This window comes from Centruroides sculpturatus, unplaced genomic scaffold, assembly GCF_000671375.1.
Source record: "Centruroides sculpturatus isolate CEXI.00-Female unplaced genomic scaffold, Cexi_2.0 scaffold553, whole genome shotgun sequence".
In the NCBI taxonomy this organism is placed as follows: domain Eukaryota; kingdom Metazoa; phylum Arthropoda; class Arachnida; order Scorpiones; family Buthidae; genus Centruroides; species Centruroides sculpturatus.
In genome coordinates this window covers 458,734-482,336 of record NW_019384837.1, presented here as the reverse complement: position 1 = coordinate 482,336, position 23,603 = coordinate 458,734, and the positions used below count along the sequence as shown (strand labels likewise).

At 24.9% G+C, this 23,603-nt stretch overlaps 1 protein-coding gene across 1 annotated transcript in view; it reads right to left on the bottom strand.

The window, feature by feature from the left end:
- LOC111630233 (tubby-related protein 4-like) overlaps positions 1-23,603 on the bottom strand; it is a 45,157-nt gene that overhangs the window by 8,126 nt on the left and 13,428 nt on the right. Inside the window, exons 6-9 of the mRNA XM_023374299.1 lie at positions 19,921-20,145; positions 14,010-14,159; positions 10,065-10,289; positions 7,270-7,495 (exon numbers count right to left, since the gene is read on the bottom strand). Of these exons, the coding sequence (XP_023230067.1) occupies positions 7,270-7,495; positions 10,065-10,289; positions 14,010-14,159; positions 19,921-20,145 (826 nt within the window). The remainder of the gene's footprint in view (positions 1-7,269; positions 7,496-10,064; positions 10,290-14,009; positions 14,160-19,920; positions 20,146-23,603) is intronic.

The window sequence follows — 23,603 nt, the reverse complement described above, 5'->3', positions numbered from 1 at the left end:
TTACTGCTATAACCTGGGGTCATCTGGACAAACGAATTTTTATTGCTACAGGTTGCTATGTTAATGTAGCCTGGATATCTTATAAACTTGCTTCTTTACAACTTCTTTCTGCCATGACCGTCCAGAAGTGCCTGATGAATGAGCATTCTGTAGAATTACTTCCTGTTGTTCAGTGTTTACAATCACTTGTTTCTAGTTTGTTTGGACGAACTATTAAGGTATAAATTGATTCAATTTACAATATATTAAATTATTATAGTAAAAATACTACAATTAGTGTTTAATGTTAAAACAAAATTGTTTATTAAAACATTAATTTATATATTTTACATTTTATTAACATTTGACATGCTTTTATATTTGAGTATAAGAGCATATTCTTATAAATAGAACAAAATTGACATATATTCTTCAAAGTCCCTAAATAAACTTTTATAGTAACAGAAGCATTTTTTAATTTGTCTTTTTACTATTAATAATGGTTACCACAGAGATGTCACTGTATAGATATGTTTACATTTAATTTACGTTGAAACAATAGTGCAGTGCTCATATAAGCCAAAACAAGCTGGTACACATAAGAGAAAGATGCTCTTGTATGCAAAGTATGCTTTTATAAGTGAAGCAGGACATGTTTCAGAAATGAAAACAAGTAATTTTCACATGTAAGAGCATGTTCTTACTTGTGCAGATATACAGTAAATATTTTTATAAGATTTTTAGATTATAAATCTTCAACTGCTTTTTTGAACAATCTATAAACTGTAGATTCCTTGAGACAAAAAAAATTATTTGAAATATTGCATCTACATTTTTTATTCTATCTTTTTACTAGCTAGCATCTACAACCAGTTCTTATGAATTAAATATTGGTGTGAGAGATGTAGAATAACAGCATTGAATGCATATTAATTAAACATTACTGAAAAATCAGATTTTTAATAAATTCTGTTGTCACTTACACACAGTGGTAAGTGACAACAGTAAAACTTTGAAAATGTTAACAACAGGTTCGGCCGAACCTGTTGTTAACATTTTCAAAGTTTTACTGTTGTCACTTACCACTGTGTGTAAGTGACAACAGAATTTATTAAAAATCTGATTTTTCAGTAATGTTTAATTAATATGCATTCAATGCTGTTATTCTACATCTCTCACACCAATATTTAATTCATAAGAACTGGTTGTAGATGCTAGCTAGTAAAAAGATAGAATAAAAAATGTAGATGCAATATTTCAAATAATTTTTTTTGTCTCAAGGAATCTACAGTTTATAGATTGTTCAAAAAAGCAGTTGAAGATTTATAATCTAAAAATCTTATAAAAATATTTACTGTATATCTGCACAAGTAAGAACATGCTCTTACATGTGAAAATTACTTGTTTTCATTTCTGAAACATGTCCTGCTTCACTTATAAAAGCATACTTTGCATACAAGAGCATCTTTCTCTTATGTGTACCAGCTTGTTTTGGCTTATATGAGCACTGCACTATTGTTTCAACGTAAATTAAATGTAAACATATCTATACAGTGACATCTCTGTGGTAACCATTATTAATAGTAAAAAGACAAATTAAAAAATGCTTCTGTTACTATAAAAGTTTATTTAGGGACTTTGAAGAATATATGTCAATTTTGTTCTATTTATAAGAATATGCTCTTATACTCAAATATAAAAGCATGTCAAATGTTAATAAAATGTAAAATATATAAATTAATGTTTTAATAAACAATTTTGTTTTAACATTAAACACTAATTGTAGTATTTTTACTATAATAATTTAATATATTGTAAATTGAATCAATTTATACCTTAATAGTTCGTCCAAACAAACTAGAAACAAGTGATTGTAAACACTGAACAACAGGAAGTAATTCTACAGAATGCTCATTCATCAGGCACTTCTGGACGGTCATGGCAGAAAGAAGTTGTAAAGAAGCAAGTTTATAAGATATCCAGGCTACATTAACATAGCAACCTGTAGCAATAAAAATTCGTTTGTCCAGATGACCCCAGGTTATAGCAGTAACTGGTTCCTTGAAAACATTTATGTTTTAATATTAACCACTGTTTAAAACTTTTAATATATAAATAACATTTATCACCATTAAATGTAATTTGAATCACAAACATTTTTTTTACAAATTATGCATTTTGAAATTAATTTTCTAAAATACTAAAAACATTTCATTTTAATAAGAATTTTAATCAAATTAATACTATATAAAATAAACATACTATTAATATAAGATAATACTTGTGTGTGGTTTATCATAACATAATCTATCTCAAAAAGATTAGTACAAAGAAGCTACAAAAAATTTAGTGTATTAAGTCAAAAAATAAAATTTTAGTAAATTTATAGAAGTAAAAATCTACAAATATTTATTTTTCATTTATTATAAAAAATAACTGTAAAATTTTTTATCATTATCACTAATGTATCATTAAAATATACTTAATATTTACACAAAATAACAATTTTCATTATTTTTTCAATTAATAATTAGATTAAGACTAATCTCAAGTGTTTAAATTACCTTTATTTTAATTTAATAAAAAACATTTTATCATCACTATTAAAATTTCATAAACTCTATCTCTAGTACTTTCAAACTTTTCTCAGTTCATTTTCAGAGGAGTAAAAGATACTTTAAAGGCTCAGCTTCTCAAAGTTCAATCAAATCTTCAATCCTCAAAATGATTTGAAGCTGATGACTGGTTTTGAATGAATTTTGAGTTTGAAAAGTTAATTTTTAAAGTATTTTTCCTTCATTCCTGATGATAAGCTAAAAAAAAGCTTAAAAGTGCTAATGACAGAATTTGTGAAATATTAATTGCAATATGAAATCCCTAATAAAGCAAAATAAGGGAAAATTTAATAATTAGCATTAAAATAGCTTTTTGTTCTCATTACAGAATTTTAATAAAAATAATATGATTATAATACCATGTTTTAATATGATCACTTATCAATTATCTTTTGCATTTTACTCTTTGCTAATGCTTTTATTATTAATATTTATTCTATTCATATCTAATTTTAATAACTGATTTAAAATAAATAAATAAATTATTATATATATCTTTTAAACTTCATTTTATTTGCAGCTATTTGGAAAATTTAGATTATTTCAACATAAATTAATAATTAAATATGTTGATCTATAACTGTATTAAAAGCAAAATTTTAAAAGTATTTCCAAAATATTTAATAGAGAGGTTGCAGCCAAAGTTTTCATCTTTCAAACGTGAACGCCGAATGTCAAGCGCCGCAATCTTGTAAATGGTGCTTGACATTCGACATTCACGTTTCAGAGATGAAAACTTCGGCCGCAACCTCTCTAATATCAACAAAACTGCATGCTAACTCATTTCCTTTCTGTTTCTGAGATAATGAGTTTCTTTCATCTCATTATTTATAGTCAATTACTCATATATCATTATTTATAATTAACTAACTAGATGTTATGCTATTATTTTCGTCAAGTTTCTCTGCATATAGTTAAATATCAAGTAATAATCTATAAGAAAAAGTTATTCGTCTAAGATACTGTAAAGTAATTAGCATAGTAATTACTTTATTTAATTAAAATAACAAATAACAACATTATGTATTAATTAAGAACTGGAAATGCTTAATTAATAAATAATGTTATTTATAAATACACTATAAAAAATTTATAGTGCAGGAAATATGGTTTCAGTTTTCACTTTTTTCTGCTATCATTTATTTTAATAAAATGCAAGCATTAAATCATTATATTTTTACATATAATGAATGATTAATCAAATATTATTAAAATTATTTCATCTCATTTCTTAAATTTTGTTTGATTTGTATAAAAATACTTTTAATTTTATTATTAAAATTTAATATTTTTTCTTGTATAATTGTTTTATTCTATATCAGAAACAACAGATATTATTCCACAAACTTTGAACTAGTTGAGAATTAATGTATAAGCAATATTTTCTAAGATATAATTTCAAAATACATCACAGTTTTTTAAATACAGACGTTTGCAAAAGCATTGGAAAATTATAATAAATAATGAGAAACTAAAAACTGCAAGAGAAATTTGAATTCTACTTCAATATTAATTGAATAAAATAATTATACTGTTTAAACTAATGAAATATAATAATAATAACAAAAGCATTACAGAATTATTTTAAAGTTTATACCAGTTTATAGTCTAGTTTAATTAAAATTTAATTTACACAAAATATTAAATTGGATAATAATTTAGCTATCAAATCAGAAATTCAAATCAATTGATTCTAAATAATAATATTTTCTATTGTATAAATGCATAATAAATCATCTCAAATTGTTTATGTAGTGCACTGTAGTTTAATCTGAATTAACTATTGCATGGAGTTAATTTAAACTTTTCATTAATTCAAACAACAAGTATATATAAAGAAAAGTAGTAAAAAAATTCTACAGACAATTACTTATTAGTTTTAAAAATTTATCTATTTTAAATAATATATAATTTAGACTTGTTTTTTGACTGAAACATTTAACAGAAAATCTTTTTCCATGACATTGTAACAACAGGATTGGTTGAGAAGATATCCTGTTTCAGAATTTCATTGAATGCAAATGTTAAAACTACTTAAAATGCTTGTTTCGTGGATCAGTTTTTTTTTTGGGGGCATTAACTTTGTCAGCATTGTCTATTGTAAAACAATGTTCTGCATAATTTCTGAATCTATTAAAATTCAAATTCCTTCTCATCTTTCCCATTTATCTAATGAATAGTTTTCATTCTTTTCAATCTATTGTTTTCATTAAAAATTAAAAGTCATATAAAATGTAACAAATTTAATATGATATTTTTCAAGAAATTGCTACTNTTTCTATGGCATATAAAAAATTTCATAATTTAATTTTTAATTCATTTGTAAATTTTATTTAAATAAGAAAAAGACTTGTGTTGCATTGTAAAATCTAATTTTCTTAAAGCGAGGAGGTGGTACATTCAAAATAATTTAAACAGAAGAAATCACTTATCGCATGATATTTTTGGTACAGCATGGACCAATTCAAGGTCATTACATTTCTTCCCATTCCTCCCCAAAACTTATAATGGGAATGGCAGAGTTTAGGCAAAAAAATGGGTAGTTGTTGATGGTGTTTTTGAAAACCCAATTTTCACTCTATGGTGATATTTTGGTATACTTCCAAAGGCCATCTGAAAATGGAAATTTTCAGTTAAAGAGAAGACATATCACAAATAATAATCCTGCCAATTTTGACAGATTAATCATCTTCGAATACTGTATGTGGCCAGCAGCGAAGAATACAACAAATAAAAATACTTAAAATTGCATAAGATCTGCCATGCAGTCCAAAAATGTCCCGTACACAATATTGTTAAAGCCAACTGATGATTCTTTGCCTCCCCACAACATCAACTAACTGCAAAGGGTTAACAGATGTGCAGGTAAAAAAAAGTTGGGAGGGTTTTGTACAGGACACAATTGCAGTTGTTTAAAGGTGTGAATCTGTCTTTGTGTTATTAGAGGAAGGATAAGATGTAAACAAATAGTCTTGGTGGTTATCACATTCTAAGTCAATATCTATTGGTTTGGGTCGCAGCACACTCAAAATATTAGCATCAGAGTTGATACTCTCAGTTTTCTTACACTCTCTATACAATCTGCATCATTCAGATTAGTCATCTTGAGTTTTTCTGATTCCTTTTTAATTTTTCTTTCCAATGATATATGTTTCTTATATTTCTATTCATATCTCCTTTTCAATTTCTTTGACATTATGAAAATTTTTTGACTTGCACACTTATCAGCTTATAACATTACAAATTCTATTTTATCGATTATTATTGCTAAATAATATTGTAGATCCTGTTATTCAGTACAAATTAACACCAATTTTGATGTCTTTTCTCTATCACACAGCTACACATCCCATTCACCACCATTTTAATTAAGGACACAAACCTTCTATCCAACAAAATTTAAATTGTTAGATTATCATTTATAGTTTATGAGATGTAAGCATGACAAATCTTGCCATTTATTTGGTCACTCCAGTTTTGGTAGACCTCCCTATACCAAACTGAATTTAAACATGTATTTGAAACAAAAAGGAGTGAGAGCAACAGACATATACTGTGGAATTTCCAGATTCCCTGATCTTTTCTGCTAAAAATCTTATTCCCTGACTTTCCAGGTCTGTATGGACCCTGTTTATAACTGATATACAAAAATACACAAAAATTTTGATATTCAGTTTTAATGCAGGCTAGACCATCATTACTTACCTTACTTATACAATGCAAGCTCAAATAGTATTTTAATAAAAGGTTAATTGATTGGCTGTGGTCAAGAATACAAGCAATGTTTTAGTTTTATATGATTTCTGGTTGTGAAGCAATTTGAAATCCTTGATGTATATTGAGACATTACATTGTACTAATATTGCATTTTATACATTGTACATTATACTGAGATGTTACATTATGCTCTGCATATCCACGTCAGACCTTCAGTCTGATTTCAGTGCACTTGTTGAAGCCCAAAACAGACTTGACTTTTCTCACTGAATGAGAAAAATGAACTGAAAGACATTTAAAAGTATTTGTTGCTTTTTGTATTAAGTTAATTAATTTTTTATATTTGCAAAACAACTATTCTGTATTTCAGAGTTATGTGTTGAAAAAATGAAATATTGATACAATTATTGTTTTCCTGTTTATGACTTGTATTTTTAACTTCCACGCTTTTATATCTTTATTGTAATTAAATATCCTTTCTTTTGATTATCAGTAGCATAATCAAAATTCTATAATTTACTGCTCTTTACAATTGGAGAAAATTAATATTGAATATAGTTAAGTTCAGGTTATTGTTAGTTTGACCTCTAACACAGCTCAAGTTTCTCACGTGGCCCTTTGGAAAACATAACTACCCACCTCTAGTCTGGTGCAATTTTAGTCTTAACAATGAAAACATGAATTTATATTTTCAAATAAAGTTCTAATAAAGGAAAGTGTTACTACAATTTTCAGTGTTACATTCACAGAGAGAAAGAGAGTAAAATAATCATCATAGACAAGTCAGTTTATTTCATTTTTATTCAATATATATTTTCTTTTTAGTATTTAATTTTATTGCTTAAAACATTATAGTCAGATTATTGTATTAAACATTTCATATACCAAAAACATAATTCTGAAAATATTAACCAAACTAGAAGAGAAAAATATTGTTTTTAAATGTTATTTTACTTACCAATTGAAACAGGATCAAAAATGACAAATTCTGGTCTTAACATGCTGACACGTTTTCCTTTTAATATAGGTATTAGACCACCGAGGTTTTCCAAAAATAACGTATAAGTGACACTGCCTGAAATGTCATCATCCACATGATGAATCATAGTACAATGTAAACGGTTATTATTTGGTGGTGGTGTGGAGACATATTCTCGCATATGATAAATGTCTGGCAAATGGCACTATAAAATAAAATTATAAGAATTGTTATACTTATTATAATTGATACAATATATAAAATAATACATATGTACTAATGTATTACTTCATTTATCAAATATGCATGTATGAAAAAATTTCCTGGTAGCAAATTGCCAAATGGTGCCAAGTATTTGTATCTGGCAAGAGAAATTTGACAGATGACAAAAGAACAAATTTTTTTATGATAAAAGTTATTATTATTAAGCTACATGAGAGAATATCATAATGAATGTGTTACAGTATCATAAAGTCTGTGTCAGACAGAAACTTTACAGATTTACAGACATCATCATACTGTAAATAAGAATGAAAAACTGTATAATGCAGTAGAGAAAAGTAGTTTTTCGTATCAAATTTTACAGTAATCAGTGATGTGACATGGATATAGTGTTTCATTCCCAACAAGTCAAACATGGAATGAAAATACCCAGATTAGGAAGAGGTTAAAAGTGATATATCTTGCAAGCAAAATGCAGGCTATCATCATCTAGAATTTTATCAGGTATTTCGCTGATAAACTTCCTAGACATAGTGATTGTTGACATACATGTACACTACATTCTTTGTAGCAGTAATATAATTCTACTCCACAATAATGTCTGATGTATCCAATAAGACATATTAGAACAAGCTGGAAAAGTTATGTTGACAAACATGAGATGAATGGATCATCTCTCATTTGCTCTGGATTTCACAACTAATGATCTATCTATTTTCCTCCTTGAAAAAGCACACTTCTTGTAAGCTACCAATAAAATGGATCAAGAGTAACAAGAGTGTAAGTTCTACATATCGGAATAAAGAAACTTATATAAATGGGGCAAATAATTTAACTATAAAAATTTTAACCCAACATTAGAACTGAGGTAAATGGGATAAAATCTCATGCCAACATTTACAGCATTGTCTCTCAAGATATCTAAAGTATTATTGATAGATAGCTACTAGTTAAGTTAATAAATGACATGAGACATTCAACCTATTAATACAAATACTTGCATAATGTGTAAGCAGTGGTGATATTCGAAATATTTAACAAAGGGTTCGCTAACAGAAAATTTTTCCTTAACAAATTTTTTTCGCTCGCATTAGCAACATTAGCACAAAAACTGACCTTAAGATACCCATATAAATAAAAAAATGCGTTCGCAAAATTAAGTCAGTTAAAATTTAACATTGTTTATGCCAGAACTATATTTTTTGATAAATAATAAAAAAAAAAGTTTTCAAACTGGTTTATTTTGTACATATTTTAATATTTTTCATTCAAAATATTTTATAAACATAAAAATTGGTGTTTTGTTTTAATCGGAAAAAGTCATAGAGTTTAACTGCTTTCCCTATGACTTTTTCTCAAGAAAAACTTCTATAAATCATTTGTTTTATCCTTAGGGTATTATCATAATAATAGACAGATGTCATCATTTCTCGAAATACAATATTTTTTTTATTTCGCTGTGGATAGCACGACACGTGTTCCGTAGCCATCTTGTATTTTCTCGCGCGCGTGGGATCTTTCATATGACTGGACCTAGTTTCAAGAACTCTTTTGAGTTGATCGCGACTAAACCTGGTTTCAGTCGAGATTGAAACGGTCGATGGAGATTGCACCAAGGCGAATGGGGTATAAGGCTCTAGTTTAGTAGTGTTACAGAGTATAATACGTATATTTTAATACATTTTTTAAAAGAAACAAAACCATCGGGAAATGTTACATGTGTTTAACAACGGGTTCGGAAAACTTTGAAAATGTTAACAACAGGTTCGGCCGAACCTGTGCGAACCCGCTGAATATCACCACTGTGTGTAAGTGACAACAGAATTTATTAAAAATCTGATTTTTCAGTAATGTTTAATTAATATGCATTCAATGCTGTTATTCTACATCTCTCACACCAATATTTAATTCATAAGAACTGGTTGTAGATGCTAGCTAGTAAAAAGATAGAATAAAAAATGTAGATGCAATATTTCAAATAATTTTTTTTGTCTCAAGGAATCTACAGTTTATAGATTGTTCAAAAAAGCAGTTGAAGATTTATAATCTAAAAATCTTATAAAAATATTTACTGTATATCTGCACAAGTAAGAACATGCTCTTACATGTGAAAATTACTTGTTTTCATTTCTGAAACATGTCCTGCTTCACTTATAAAAGCATACTTTGCATACAAGAGCATCTTTCTCTTATGTGTACCAGCTTGTTTTGGCTTATATGAGCACTGCACTATTGTTTCAACGTAAATTAAATGTAAACATATCTATACAGTGACATCTCTGTGGTAACCATTATTAATAGTAAAAAGACAAATTAAAAAATGCTTCTGTTACTATAAAAGTTTATTTAGGGACTTTGAAGAATATATGTCAATTTTGTTCTATTTATAAGAATATGCTCTTATACTCAAATATAAAAGCATGTCAAATGTTAATAAAATGTAAAATATATAAATTAATGTTTTAATAAACAATTTTGTTTTAACATTAAACACTAATTGTAGTATTTTTACTATAATAATTTAATATATTGTAAATTGAATCAATTTATACCTTAATAGTTCGTCCAAACAAACTAGAAACAAGTGATTGTAAACACTGAACAACAGGAAGTAATTCTACAGAATGCTCATTCATCAGGCACTTCTGGACGGTCATGGCAGAAAGAAGTTGTAAAGAAGCAAGTTTATAAGATATCCAGGCTACATTAACATAGCAACCTGTAGCAATAAAAATTCGTTTGTCCAGATGACCCCAGGTTATAGCAGTAACTGGTTCCTTGAAAACATTTATGTTTTAATATTAACCACTGTTTAAAACTTTTAATATATAAATAACATTTATCACCATTAAATGTAATTTGAATCACAAACATTTTTTTTACAAATTATGCATTTTGAAATTAATTTTCTAAAATACTAAAAACATTTCATTTTAATAAGAATTTTAATCAAATTAATACTATATAAAATAAACATACTATTAATATAAGATAATACTTGTGTGTGGTTTATCATAACATAATCTATCTCAAAAAAATTAGTACAAAGAAGCTACAAAAAATTTAGTGTATTAAGTCAAAAAATAAAATTTTAGTAAATTTATAGAAGTAAAAATCTACAAATATTTATTTTTCATTTATTATAAAAAATAACTGTAAAATTTTTTATCATTATCACTAATGTATCATTAAAATATACTTAATATTTACACAAAATAACAATTTTCATTATTTTTTCAATTAATAATTAGATTAAGACTAATCTCAAGTGTTTAAATTACCTTTATTTTAATTTAATAAAAAACATTTTATCATCACTATTAAAATTTCATAAACTCTATCTCTAGTACTTTCAAACTTTTCTCAGTTCATTTTCAGAGGAGTAAAAGATACTTTAAAGGCTCAGCTTCTCAAAGTTCAATCAAATCTTCAATCCTCAAAATGATTTGAAGCTGATGACTGGTTTTGAATGAATTTTGAGTTTGAAAAGTTAATTTTTAAAGTATTTTTCCTTCATTCCTGATGATAAGCTAAAAAAAAGCTTAAAAGTGCTAATGACAGAATTTGTGAAATATTAATTGCAATATGAAATCCCTAATAAAGCAAAATAAGGGAAAATTTAATAATTAGCATTAAAATAGCTTTTTGTTCTCATTACAGAATTTTAATAAAAATAATATGATTATAATACCATGTTTTAATATGATCACTTATCAATTATCTTTTGCATTTTACTCTTTGCTAATGCTTTTATTATTAATATTTATTCTATTCATATCTAATTTTAATAACTGATTTAAAATAAATAAATAAATTATTATATATATCTTTTAAACTTCATTTTATTTGCAGCTATTTGGAAAATTTAGATTATTTCAACATAAATTAATAATTAAATATGTTGATCTATAACTGTATTAAAAGCAAAATTTTAAAAGTATTTCCAAAATATTTAATAGAGAGGTTGCAGCCAAAGTTTTCATCTTTCAAACGTGAACGCCGAATGTCAAGCGCCGCAATCTTGTAAATGGTGCTTGACATTCGACATTCACGTTTCAGAGATGAAAACTTCGGCCGCAACCTCTCTAATATCAACAAAACTGCATGCTAACTCATTTCCTTTCTGTTTCTGAGATAATGAGTTTCTTTCATCTCATTATTTATAGTCAATTACTCATATATCATTATTTATAATTAACTAACTAGATGTTATGCTATTATTTTCGTCAAGTTTCTCTGCATATAGTTAAATATCAAGTAATAATCTATAAGAAAAAGTTATTCGTCTAAGATACTGTAAAGTAATTAGCATAGTAATTACTTTATTTAATTAAAATAACAAATAACAACATTATGTATTAATTAAGAACTGGAAATGCTTAATTAGTAAATAATGTTATTTATAAATACACTATAAAAAATTTATAGTGCAGGAAATATGGTTTCAGTTTTCACTTTTTTCTGCTATCATTTATTTTAATAAAATGCAAGCATTAAATCATTATATTTTTACATATAATGAATGATTAATCAAATATTATTAAAATTATTTCATCTCATTTCTTAAATTTTGTTTGATTTGTATAAAAATACTTTTAATTTTATTATTAAAATTTAATATTTTTTCTTGTATAATTGTTTTATTCTATATCAGAAACAACAGATATTATTCCACAAACTTTGAACTAGTTGAGAATTAATGTATAAGCAATATTTTCTAAGATATAATTTCAAAATACATCACAGTTTTTTAAATACAGACGTTTGCAAAAGCATTGGAAAATTATAATAAATAATGAGAAACTAAAAACTGCAAGAGAAATTTGAATTCTACTTCAATATTAATTGAATAAAATAATTATACTGTTTAAACTAATGAAATATAATAATAATAACAAAAGCATTACAGAATTATTTTAAAGTTTATACCAGTTTATAGTCTAGTTTAATTAAAATTTAATTTACACAAAATATTAAATTGGATAATAATTTAGCTATCAAATCAGAAATTCAAATCAATTGATTCTAAATAATAATATTTTCTATTGTATAAATGCATAATAAATCATCTCAAATTGTTTATGTAGTGCACTGTAGTTTAATCTGAATTAACTATTGCATGGAGTTAATTTAAACTTTTCATTAATTCAAACAACAAGTATATATAAAGAAAAGTAGTAAAAAAATTCTACAGACAATTACTTATTAGTTTTAAAAATTTATCTATTTTAAATAATATATAATTTAGACTTGTTTTTTGACTGAAACATTTAACAGAAAATCTTTTTCCATGACATTGTAACAACAGGATTGGTTGAGAAGATATCCTGTTTCAAAATTTCATTGAATGCAAATGTTAAAACTACTTAAAATGCTTGTTTCGTGGATCAGTTTTTTTTTTGGGGGCATTAACTTTGTCAGCATTGTCTATTGTAAAACAATGTTCTGCATAATTTCTGAATCTATTAAAATTCAAATTCCTTCTCATCTTTCCCATTTATCTAATGAATAGTTTTCATTCTTTTCAATCTATTGTTTTCATTAAAAATTAAAAGTCATATAAAATGTAACAAATTTAATATGATATTTTTCAAGAAATTGCTACTATTTAATTTATTATACTGAATACATTATTCATATTAATTCATTATAATTAAGCACAATTCAAAATTGTATGTATTTATGGTTAACTGGGAAAAAAATTAATAAAAATAAATAGAAAAATACACACAGTAAGTTTTTTAGAATTATTTTTTATAACGTTAATCATGTTCTACAACTGTACTTTTTTAGAACTTATTTAGAAATTTTTTTGAGGTTTTTGTAGATTTTTAAAAGTTTTATTGAGTATAATTGTTAGATCTAATATAGTGTAAAATTTGTTACAGCAAGACATAAATAAAAATAATTTAGTGCGCTCAAGATAAAAGTGCTGAAGGGATGTATAAATAAAACTGTGTACTCAAATGGTATTGTAATACTAAAATATTTATTGTTATGTTAAATATTTACTTGCAGAAAAAGTTTATGTAAACTTTTGTATTTTATAGTACTGAAGAGGGACCTTTTTTAGAAAAGGACCGAAATGCATCTATAGTAATAGAATAAAGTGAAATCATTGGCTAAAGCTGTGTGATAGTCTACCGCCAATATTAAAATTTACATTTTAAGTGCGGATTTACAAAGACTTTACAATATATAAAAAAAATTAATAAAGATTAAGCAGAATTCAGAATAGCAAGAATGCACTATAGTAATATAGTTTGGGATAATTCTACATGATTTTATACTATTTATCTTTAAATGTAATGATAATTTTATAATAATTTAATTCTATGGATATATTGCAGAGATTTGAAAATAAAATAATTGGCCAAAAACATTTCTCTATGGTTATTGATCAATGTAATTTATAATTGACTTCTATAAAGTTTAATTTTATGATGTTTTATTTTAATACATAATGCTAACAATAAGGTTTAATAATGTATTTTTACCTGATAATATGGTATCTGAATAGAAGATTGCACAGTTCCTGTTTCTGTGTAAAAATATACCCAATTTGAAAAAACTCCATTTATCTCAGATAACACTCCAGCTATCGCTAATAATTCGCCATTATGAGACCAATCCATTTTAATTCCTAAATTTAATAAAAAAAGCATTTGAACTAATTAAATCGAAAAATTTTCATACAAATCATAAAAACACAAAATTAATAATTACAAGAATCAGTATTAATCTAAAATCTTCATTGAAACATTGCTTATTATTTTAATGACATTAAAATATTTTTTTATTCTATTAAATAGTATTGTGATAAATCAAGTAAATGAAAAGAATAATAAATTAAAATGACAGTTTTTATAAATATCTATCAAGAAAAGTGTGATTAAATTCTTTGTTGCCAAAAAATACTTCCTGTAAAAGCAATGATTGTTTGAGAAATGTTTATAGTGAATAAAATAAAGTTTAGCACAGCTACCTTAGGTTTTCAAAACTGCTGAAACCTGAAGAAAATGTATTTGTACAATCTCAAAAACGTTTGAACAGAAGAAAAGCTATTGCAAAAATTATAGAATGTTCTTAATTTCTATTTCTAGTTTGGATTTGAAATTATCAGATTTTCAGTTCCCTTAAAGACTAATATATAGAAATAGTTTTGGAAAATGACAAAATAAAATAACTTTGATTAACTTCAAAACATTTTTTTTTTAAATTACAGAGCTGGTCTTTACACACTAACAAAAAATGTATGAATCTTGGCTTTTAGTTTCATTACTACTGCACTGTACACTTTTAATATTCAATTTTATATGCACTTTTAATACATAAAAAAAAAACAATTTGTTTTGTATTGGCTATATATTATAAAAACAAAATTGCAACTATATAATAATAAATTGTAAAAACATAAAAACTTATTTTTTATTTGAATCTAAATTTTAAAATATACGTTACGTACAACTTTGAAGTATCTATGTATAATAATTCATTAAATTTCATTTGCCTGCCTTATTAAGTTCAAATGTTTCAGTTTGACAAACTGATTTTGATTTAACATGTTTTATCTATCCTAAAATTAAAAAACTTGAAAAATACTATTTCTTAAATTTACATTAAAGAAAGCATATATTTGTAAGAAATTTAATTTTTTTGTACTACTGGTATTATAATTATCAAATCATACGTCTGAATTGTCAATGAGACTGACAATTAAGGTACACGACTGCTCATTAGAAATGATTTTTTAAAAATTCATCTTTCATCAGACAATTATAAATATATAACAATAATTATAATAAATGCTAAGATAATCTCAAAAAATTAATACACAGGATTTTTAATTTAAATAATATCTCCAATATATTTAACATTTGAAGAGCTACCTGGACCTAAGAAAAGTTCAAATAGCAACATGTCTGTGTGATTCTTGACAGAAATGACTACCAAACTGAATGTAAGTGATAAATAAAATAATTCCCACTAACATCATTGTTTTTGAATTTACTAAAAAAGTTGCACATAGATGCAACAATATCCAACAGCATAAGTTCAAGAGTTAAGACTGTTTAGCTCTTATTCATTTGTAGTTCAACTATAATTTGCTAAAATGGACAGGCAACTTCTCAATAGTCCTATGAAAGTCATTATATAGAAAGAAAAAATGATCAGAAATTTATTAGCTTTCAAGATAAAAGTTTAAATTGTAATATAACCAAAGGTTATTAGTACAATATTAAAACTAAAAGAAAAATAACCACGGGAGTTGAAGAACTTACATGAAGATGTAAGTTCTTCAACTCCCGTGGTTATTTTTCAGCACAATATCTAGGGTGAAAGTGAGTCCCTTTTTCTCTTCTACCCCAAGACAAAGACATTCCATCCCCTTTGTTAACCCTGAGTTCTTCATAAATTCTGAGAGGTCCTTTCAAGTAACAGATTTTAGACCACACTTGCTACATGATGTAACCTACTTATATAAATGGAAGTGTCTAATACTATCAATTAAAATATGGATTGATTCATCTGCCATTGTGATTTTTTCAGAAACCACTAAAAATATGTATGCTTCAACTTTAGTACTCTTAAATAAAAGAGTACTACATATCTTTAGTGGTTTCTGGAAAAATCACAATTACATTTGAACATCTATGGAGTATAATGAATATTTTTGTTTTTTTTTTTTTTCTTTTACTTTTAAAGATACTCTTAGTAAGTTTAGATAAAGGAAAAGTTGTTTGGCAACTTTTCCCACGTTGTAGTTCAAACTCGCACTCACTTTCAAATTGACTTTAAAACAAAAAAAAGCTACAGGTTTTTCAAAAAAATTACAGTATTTCCTTTAACATTTTTCTATGGAGTAAAAAATCCATAAAAAATGATTATTAAATATTTAGTTAAAATGTGGAATTAGTATTTTTAAACTGATACTGTCACTTAATTTCACTTAGTACTTTTTCTTAACTGATATACACTCTTAATCTAAAGTTTAAAAAAATATCAATGCTTTGTGAAAAATTTTGTTTGGTTTAACATTTTTATTAACACGACTTACATTTTCTAAAAAATAAAAATCATGNTAACTTTTTCTTATAGATTATTACTTGATATTTAACTATATGCAGAGAAACTTGACGAAAATAATAGCATAACATCTAGTTAGTTAATTATAAATAATGATATATGAGTAATTGACTATAAATAATGAGATGAAAGAAACTCATTATCTCAGAAACAGAAAGGAAATGAGTTAGCATGCAGTTTTGTTGATATTAGAGAGGTTGCGGCCGAAGTTTTCATCTCTGAAACGTGAATGTCGAATGTCAAGCACCATTTACAAGATTGCGGCGCTTGACATTCGGCGTTCACGTTTGAAAGATGAAAACTTTGGCTGCAACCTCTCTATTAAATATTTTGGAAATACTTTTAAAATTTTGCTTTTAATACAGTTATAGATCAACATATTTAATTATTAATTTATGTTGAAATAATCTAAATTTTCCAAATAGCTGCAAATAAAATGAAGTTTAAAAGATATATATAATAATTTATTTATTTATTTTAAATCAGTTATTAAAATTAGATATGAATAGAATAAATATTAATAATAAAAGCATTAGCAAAGAGTAAAATGCAAAAGATAATTGATAAGTGATCATATTAAAACATGGTATTATAATCATATTATTTTTATTAAAATTCTGTAATGAGAACAAAAAGCTATTTTAATGCTAATTATTAAATTTTCCCTTATTTTGCTTTATTAGGGATTTCATATTGCAATTAATATTTCACAAATTCTGTCATTAGCACTTTTAAGCTTTTTTTTAGCTTATCATCAGGAATGAAGGAAAAATACTTTAAAAATTAACTTTTCAAACTCAAAATTCATTCAAAACCAGTCATCAGCTTCAAATCATTTTGAGGATTGAAGATTTGATTGAACTTTGAGAAGCTGAGCCTTTAAAGTATCTTTTACTCCTCTGAAAATGAACTGAGAAAAGTTTGAAAGTACTAGAGATAGAGTTTATGAAATTTTAATAGTGATGATAAAATGTTTTTTATTAAATTAAAATAAAGGTAATTTAAACACTTGAGATTAGTCTTAATCTAATTATTAATTGAAAAAATAATGAAAATTGTTATTTTGTGTAAATATTAAGTATATTTTAATGATACATTAGTGATAATGATAAAAAATTTTACAGTTATTTTTTATAATAAATGAAAAATAAATATTTGTAGATTTTTACTTCTATAAATTTACTAAAATTTTATTTTTTGACTTAATACACTAAATTTTTTGTAGCTTCTTTGTACTAATTTTTTTGAGATAGATTATGTTATGATAAACCACACACAAGTATTATCTTATATTAATAGTATGTTTATTTTATATAGTATTAATTTGATTAAAATTCTTATTAAAATGAAATGTTTTTAGTATTTTAGAAAATTAATTTCAAAATGCATAATTTGTAAAAAAAATGTTTGTGATTCAAATTACATTTAATGGTGATAAATGTTATTTATATATTAAAAGTTTTAAACAGTGGTTAATATTAAAACATAAATGTTTTCAAGGAACCAGTTACTGCTATAACCTGGGGTCATCTGGACAAACGAATTTTTATTGCTACAGGTTGCTATGTTAATGTAGCCTGGATATCTTATAAACTTGCTTCTTTACAACTTCTTTCTGCCATGACCGTCCAGAAGTGCCTGATGAATGAGCATTCTGTAGAATTACTTCCTGTTGTTCAGTGTTTACAATCACTTGTTTCTAGTTTGTTTGGACGAACTATTAAGGTATAAATTGATTCAATTTACAATATATTAAATTATTATAGTAAAAATACTACAATTAGTGTTTAATGTTAAAACAAAATTGTTTATTAAAACATTAATTTATATATTTTACATTTTATTAACATTTGACATGCTTTTATATTTGAGTATAAGAGCATATTCTTATAAATAGAACAAAATTGACATATATTCTTCAAAGTCCCTAAATAAACTTTTATAGTAACAGAAGCATTTTTTAATTTGTCTTTTTACTATTAATAATGGTTACCACAGAGATGTCACTGTATAGATATGTTTACATTTAATTTACGTTGAAACAATAGTGCAGTGCTCATATAAGCCAAAACAAGCTGGTACACATAAGAGAAAGATGCTCTTGTATGCAAAGTATGCTTTTATAAGTGAAGCAGGACATGTTTCAGAAATGAAAACAAGTAATTTTCACATGTAAGAGCATGTTCTTACTTGTGCAGATATACAGTAAATATTTTTATAAGATTTTTAGATTATAAATCTTCAACTGCTTTTTTGAACAATCTATAAACTGTAGATTCCTTGAGACAAAAAAAATTATTTGAAATATTGCATCTACATTTTTTATTCTATCTTTTTACTAGCTAGCATCTACAACCAGTTCTTATGAATTAAATATTGGTGTGAGAGATGTAGAATAACAGCATTGAATGCATATTAATTAAACATTACTGAAAAATCAGATTTTTAATAAATTCTGTTGTCACTTACACACAGTGGTAAGTGACAACAGTAAAACTTTGAAAATGTTAACAACAGGTTCGGCCGAACCTGTTGTTAACATTTTCAAAGTTTTACTGTTGTCACTTACCACTGTGTGTAAGTGACAACAGAATTTATTAAAAATCTGATTTTTCAGTAATGTTTAATTAATATGCATTCAATGCTGTTATTCTACATCTCTCACACCAATATTTAATTCATAAGAACTGGTTGTAGATGCTAGCTAGTAAAAAGATAGAATAAAAAATGTAGATGCAATATTTCAAATAATTTTTTTTGTCTCAAGGAATCTACAGTTTATAGATTGTTCAAAAAAGCAGTTGAAGATTTATAATCTAAAAATCTTATAAAAATATTTACTGTATATCTGCACAAGTAAGAACATGCTCTTACATGTGAAAATTACTTGTTTTCATTTCTGAAACATGTCCTGCTTCACTTATAAAAGCATACTTTGCATACAAGAGCATCTTTCTCTTATGTGTACCAGCTTGTTTTGGCTTATATGAGCACTGCACTATTGTTTCAACGTAAATTAAATGTAAACATATCTATACAGTGACATCTCTGTGGTAACCATTATTAATAGTAAAAAGACAAATTAAAAAATGCTTCTGTTACTATAAAAGTTTATTTAGGGACTTTGAAGAATATATGTCAATTTTGTTCTATTTATAAGAATATGCTCTTATACTCAAATATAAAAGCATGTCAAATGTTAATAAAATGTAAAATATATAAATTAATGTTTTAATAAACAATTTTGTTTTAACATTAAACACTAATTGTAGTATTTTTACTATAATAATTTAATATATTGTAAATTGAATCAATTTATACCTTAATAGTTCGTCCAAACAAACTAGAAACAAGTGATTGTAAACACTGAACAACAGGAAGTAATTCTACAGAATGCTCATTCATCAGGCACTTCTGGACGGTCATGGCAGAAAGAAGTTGTAAAGAAGCAAGTTTATAAGATATCCAGGCTACATTAACATAGCAACCTGTAGCAATAAAAATTCGTTTGTCCAGATGACCCCAGGTTATAGCAGTAACTGGTTCCTTGAAAACATTTATGTTTTAATATTAACCACTGTTTAAAACTTTTAATATATAAATAACATTTATCACCATTAAATGTAATTTGAATCACAAACATTTTTTTTACAAATTATGCATTTTGAAATTAATTTTCTAAAATACTAAAAACATTTCATTTTAATAAGAATTTTAATCAAATTAATACTATATAAAATAAACATACTATTAATATAAGATAATACTTGTGTGTGGTTTATCATAACATAATCTATCTCAAAAAGATTAGTACAAAGAAGCTACAAAAAATTTAGTGTATTAAGTCAAAAAATAAAATTTTAGTAAATTTATAGAAGTAAAAATCTACAAATATTTATTTTTCATTTATTATAAAAAATAACTGTAAAATTTTTTATCATTATCACTAATGTATCATTAAAATATACTTAATATTTACACAAAATAACAATTTTCATTATTTTTTCAATTAATAATTAGATTAAGACTAATCTCAAGTGTTTAAATTACCTTTATTTTAATTTAATAAAAAACATTTTATCATCACTATTAAAATTTCATAAACTCTATCTCTAGTACTTTCAAACTTTTCTCAGTTCATTTTCAGAGGAGTAAAAGATACTTTAAAGGCTCAGCTTCTCAAAGTTCAATCAAATCTTCAATCCTCAAAATGATTTGAAGCTGATGACTGGTTTTGAATGAATTTTGAGTTTGAAAAGTTAATTTTTAAAGTATTTTTCCTTCATTCCTGATGATAAGCTAAAAAAAAGCTTAAAAGTGCTAATGACAGAATTTGTGAAATATTAATTGCAATATGAAATCCCTAATAAAGCAAAATAAGGGAAAATTTAATAATTAGCATTAAAATAGCTTTTTGTTCTCATTACAGAATTTTAATAAAAATAATATGATTATAATACCATGTTTTAATATGATCACTTATCAATTATCTTTTGCATTTTACTCTTTGCTAATGCTTTTATTATTAATATTTATTCTATTCATATCTAATTTTAATAACTGATTTAAAATAAATAAATAAATTATTATATATATCTTTTAAACTTCATTTTATTTGCAGCTATTTGGAAAATTTAGATTATTTCAACATAAATTAATAATTAAATATGTTGATCTATAACTGTATTAAAAGCAAAATTTTAAAAGTATTTCCAAAATATTTAATAGAGAGGTTGCAGCCAAAGTTTTCATCTTTCAAACGTGAACGCCGAATGTCAAGCGCCGCAATCTTGTAAATGGTGCTTGACATTCGACATTCACGTTTCAGAGATGAAAACTTCGGCCGCAACCTCTCTAATATCAACAAAACTGCATGCTAACTCATTTCCTTTCTGTTTCTGAGATAATGAGTTTCTTTCATCTCATTATTTATAGTCAATTACTCATATATCATTATTTATAATTAACTAACTAGATGTTATGCTATTATTTTCGTCAAGTTTCTCTGCATATAGTTAAATATCAAGTAATAATCTATAAGAAAAAGTTATTCGTCTAAGATACTGTAAAGTAATTAGCATAGTAATTACTTTATTTAATTAAAATAACAAATAACAACATTATGTATTAATTAAGAACTGGAAATGCTTAATTAGTAAATAATGTTATTTATAAATACACTATAAAAAATTTATAGTGCAGGAAATATGGTTTCAGTTTTCACTTTTTTCTGCTATCATTTATTTTAATAAAATGCAAGCATTAAATCATTATATTTTTACATATAATGAATGATTAATCAAATATTATTAAAATTATTTCATCTCATTTCTTAAATTTTGTTTGATTTGTATAAAAATACTTTTAATTTTATTATTAAAATTTAATATTTTTTCTTGTATAATTGTTTTATTCTATATCAGAAACAACAGATATTATTCCACAAACTTTGAACTAGTTGAGAATTAATGTATAAGCAATATTTTCTAAGATATAATTTCAAAATACATCACAGTTTTTTAAATACAGACGTTTGCAAAAGCATTGGAAAATTATAATAAATAATGAGAAACTAAAAACTGCAAGAGAAATTTGAATTCTACTTCAATATTAATTGAATAAAATAATTATACTGTTTAAACTAATGAAATATAATAATAATAACAAAAGCATTACAGAATTATTTTAAAGTTTATACCAGTTTATAGTCTAGTTTAATTAAAATTTAATTTACACAAAATATTAAATTGGATAATAATTTAGCTATCAAATCAGAAATTCAAATCAATTGATTCTAAATAATAATATTTTCTATTGTATAAATGCATAATAAATCATCTCAAATTGTTTATGTAGTGCACTGTAGTTTAATCTGAATTAACTATTGCATGGAGTTAATTTAAACTTTTCATTAATTCAAACAACAAGTATATATAAAGAAAAGTAGTAAAAAAATTCTACAGACAATTACTTATTAGTTTTAAAAATTTATCTATTTTAAATAATATATAATTTAGACTTGTTTTTTGACTGAAACATTTAACAGAAAATCTTTTTCCATGACATTGTAACAACAGGATTGGTTGAGAAGATATCCTGTTTCAAAATTTCATTGAATGCAAATGTTAAAACTACTTAAAATGCTTGTTTCGTGGATCAGTTTTTTTTTTGGGGGCATTAACTTTGTCAGCATTGTCTATTGTAAAACAATGTTCTGCATAATTTCTGAATCTATTAAAATTCAAATTCCTTCTCATCTTTCCCATTTATCTAATGAATAGTTTTCATTCTTTTCAATCTATTGTTTTCATTAAAAATTAAAAGTCATATAAAATGTAACAAATTTAATATGATATTTTTCAAGAAATTGCTACTATTTAATTTATTATACTGAATACATTATTCATATTAATTCATTATAATTAAGCACAATTCAAAATTGTATGTATTTATGGTTAACTGGGAAAAAAATTAATAAAAATAAATAGAAAAATACACACAGTAAGTTTTTTAGAATTATTTTTTATAACGTTAATCATGTTCTACAACTGTACTTTTTTAGAACTTATTTAGAAATTTTTTTGAGGTTTTTGTAGATTTTTAAAAGTTTTATTGAGTATAATTGTTAGATCTAATATAGTGTAAAATTTGTTACAGCAAGACATAAATAAAAATAATTTAGTGCGCTCAAGATAAAAGTGCTGAAGGGATGTATAAATAAAACTGTGTACTCAAATGGTATTGTAATACTAAAATATTTATTGTTATGTTAAATATTTACTTGCAGAAAAAGTTTATGTAAACTTTTGTATTTTATAGTACTGAAGAGGGACCTTTTTTAGAAAAGGACCGAAATGCATCTATAGTAATAGAATAAAGTGAAATCATTGGCTAAAGCTGTGTGATAGTCTACCGCCAATATTAAAATTTACATTTTAAGTGCGGATTTACAAAGACTTTACAATATATATATAACAGCAGTCATAAGAAATTTAATTAAAATA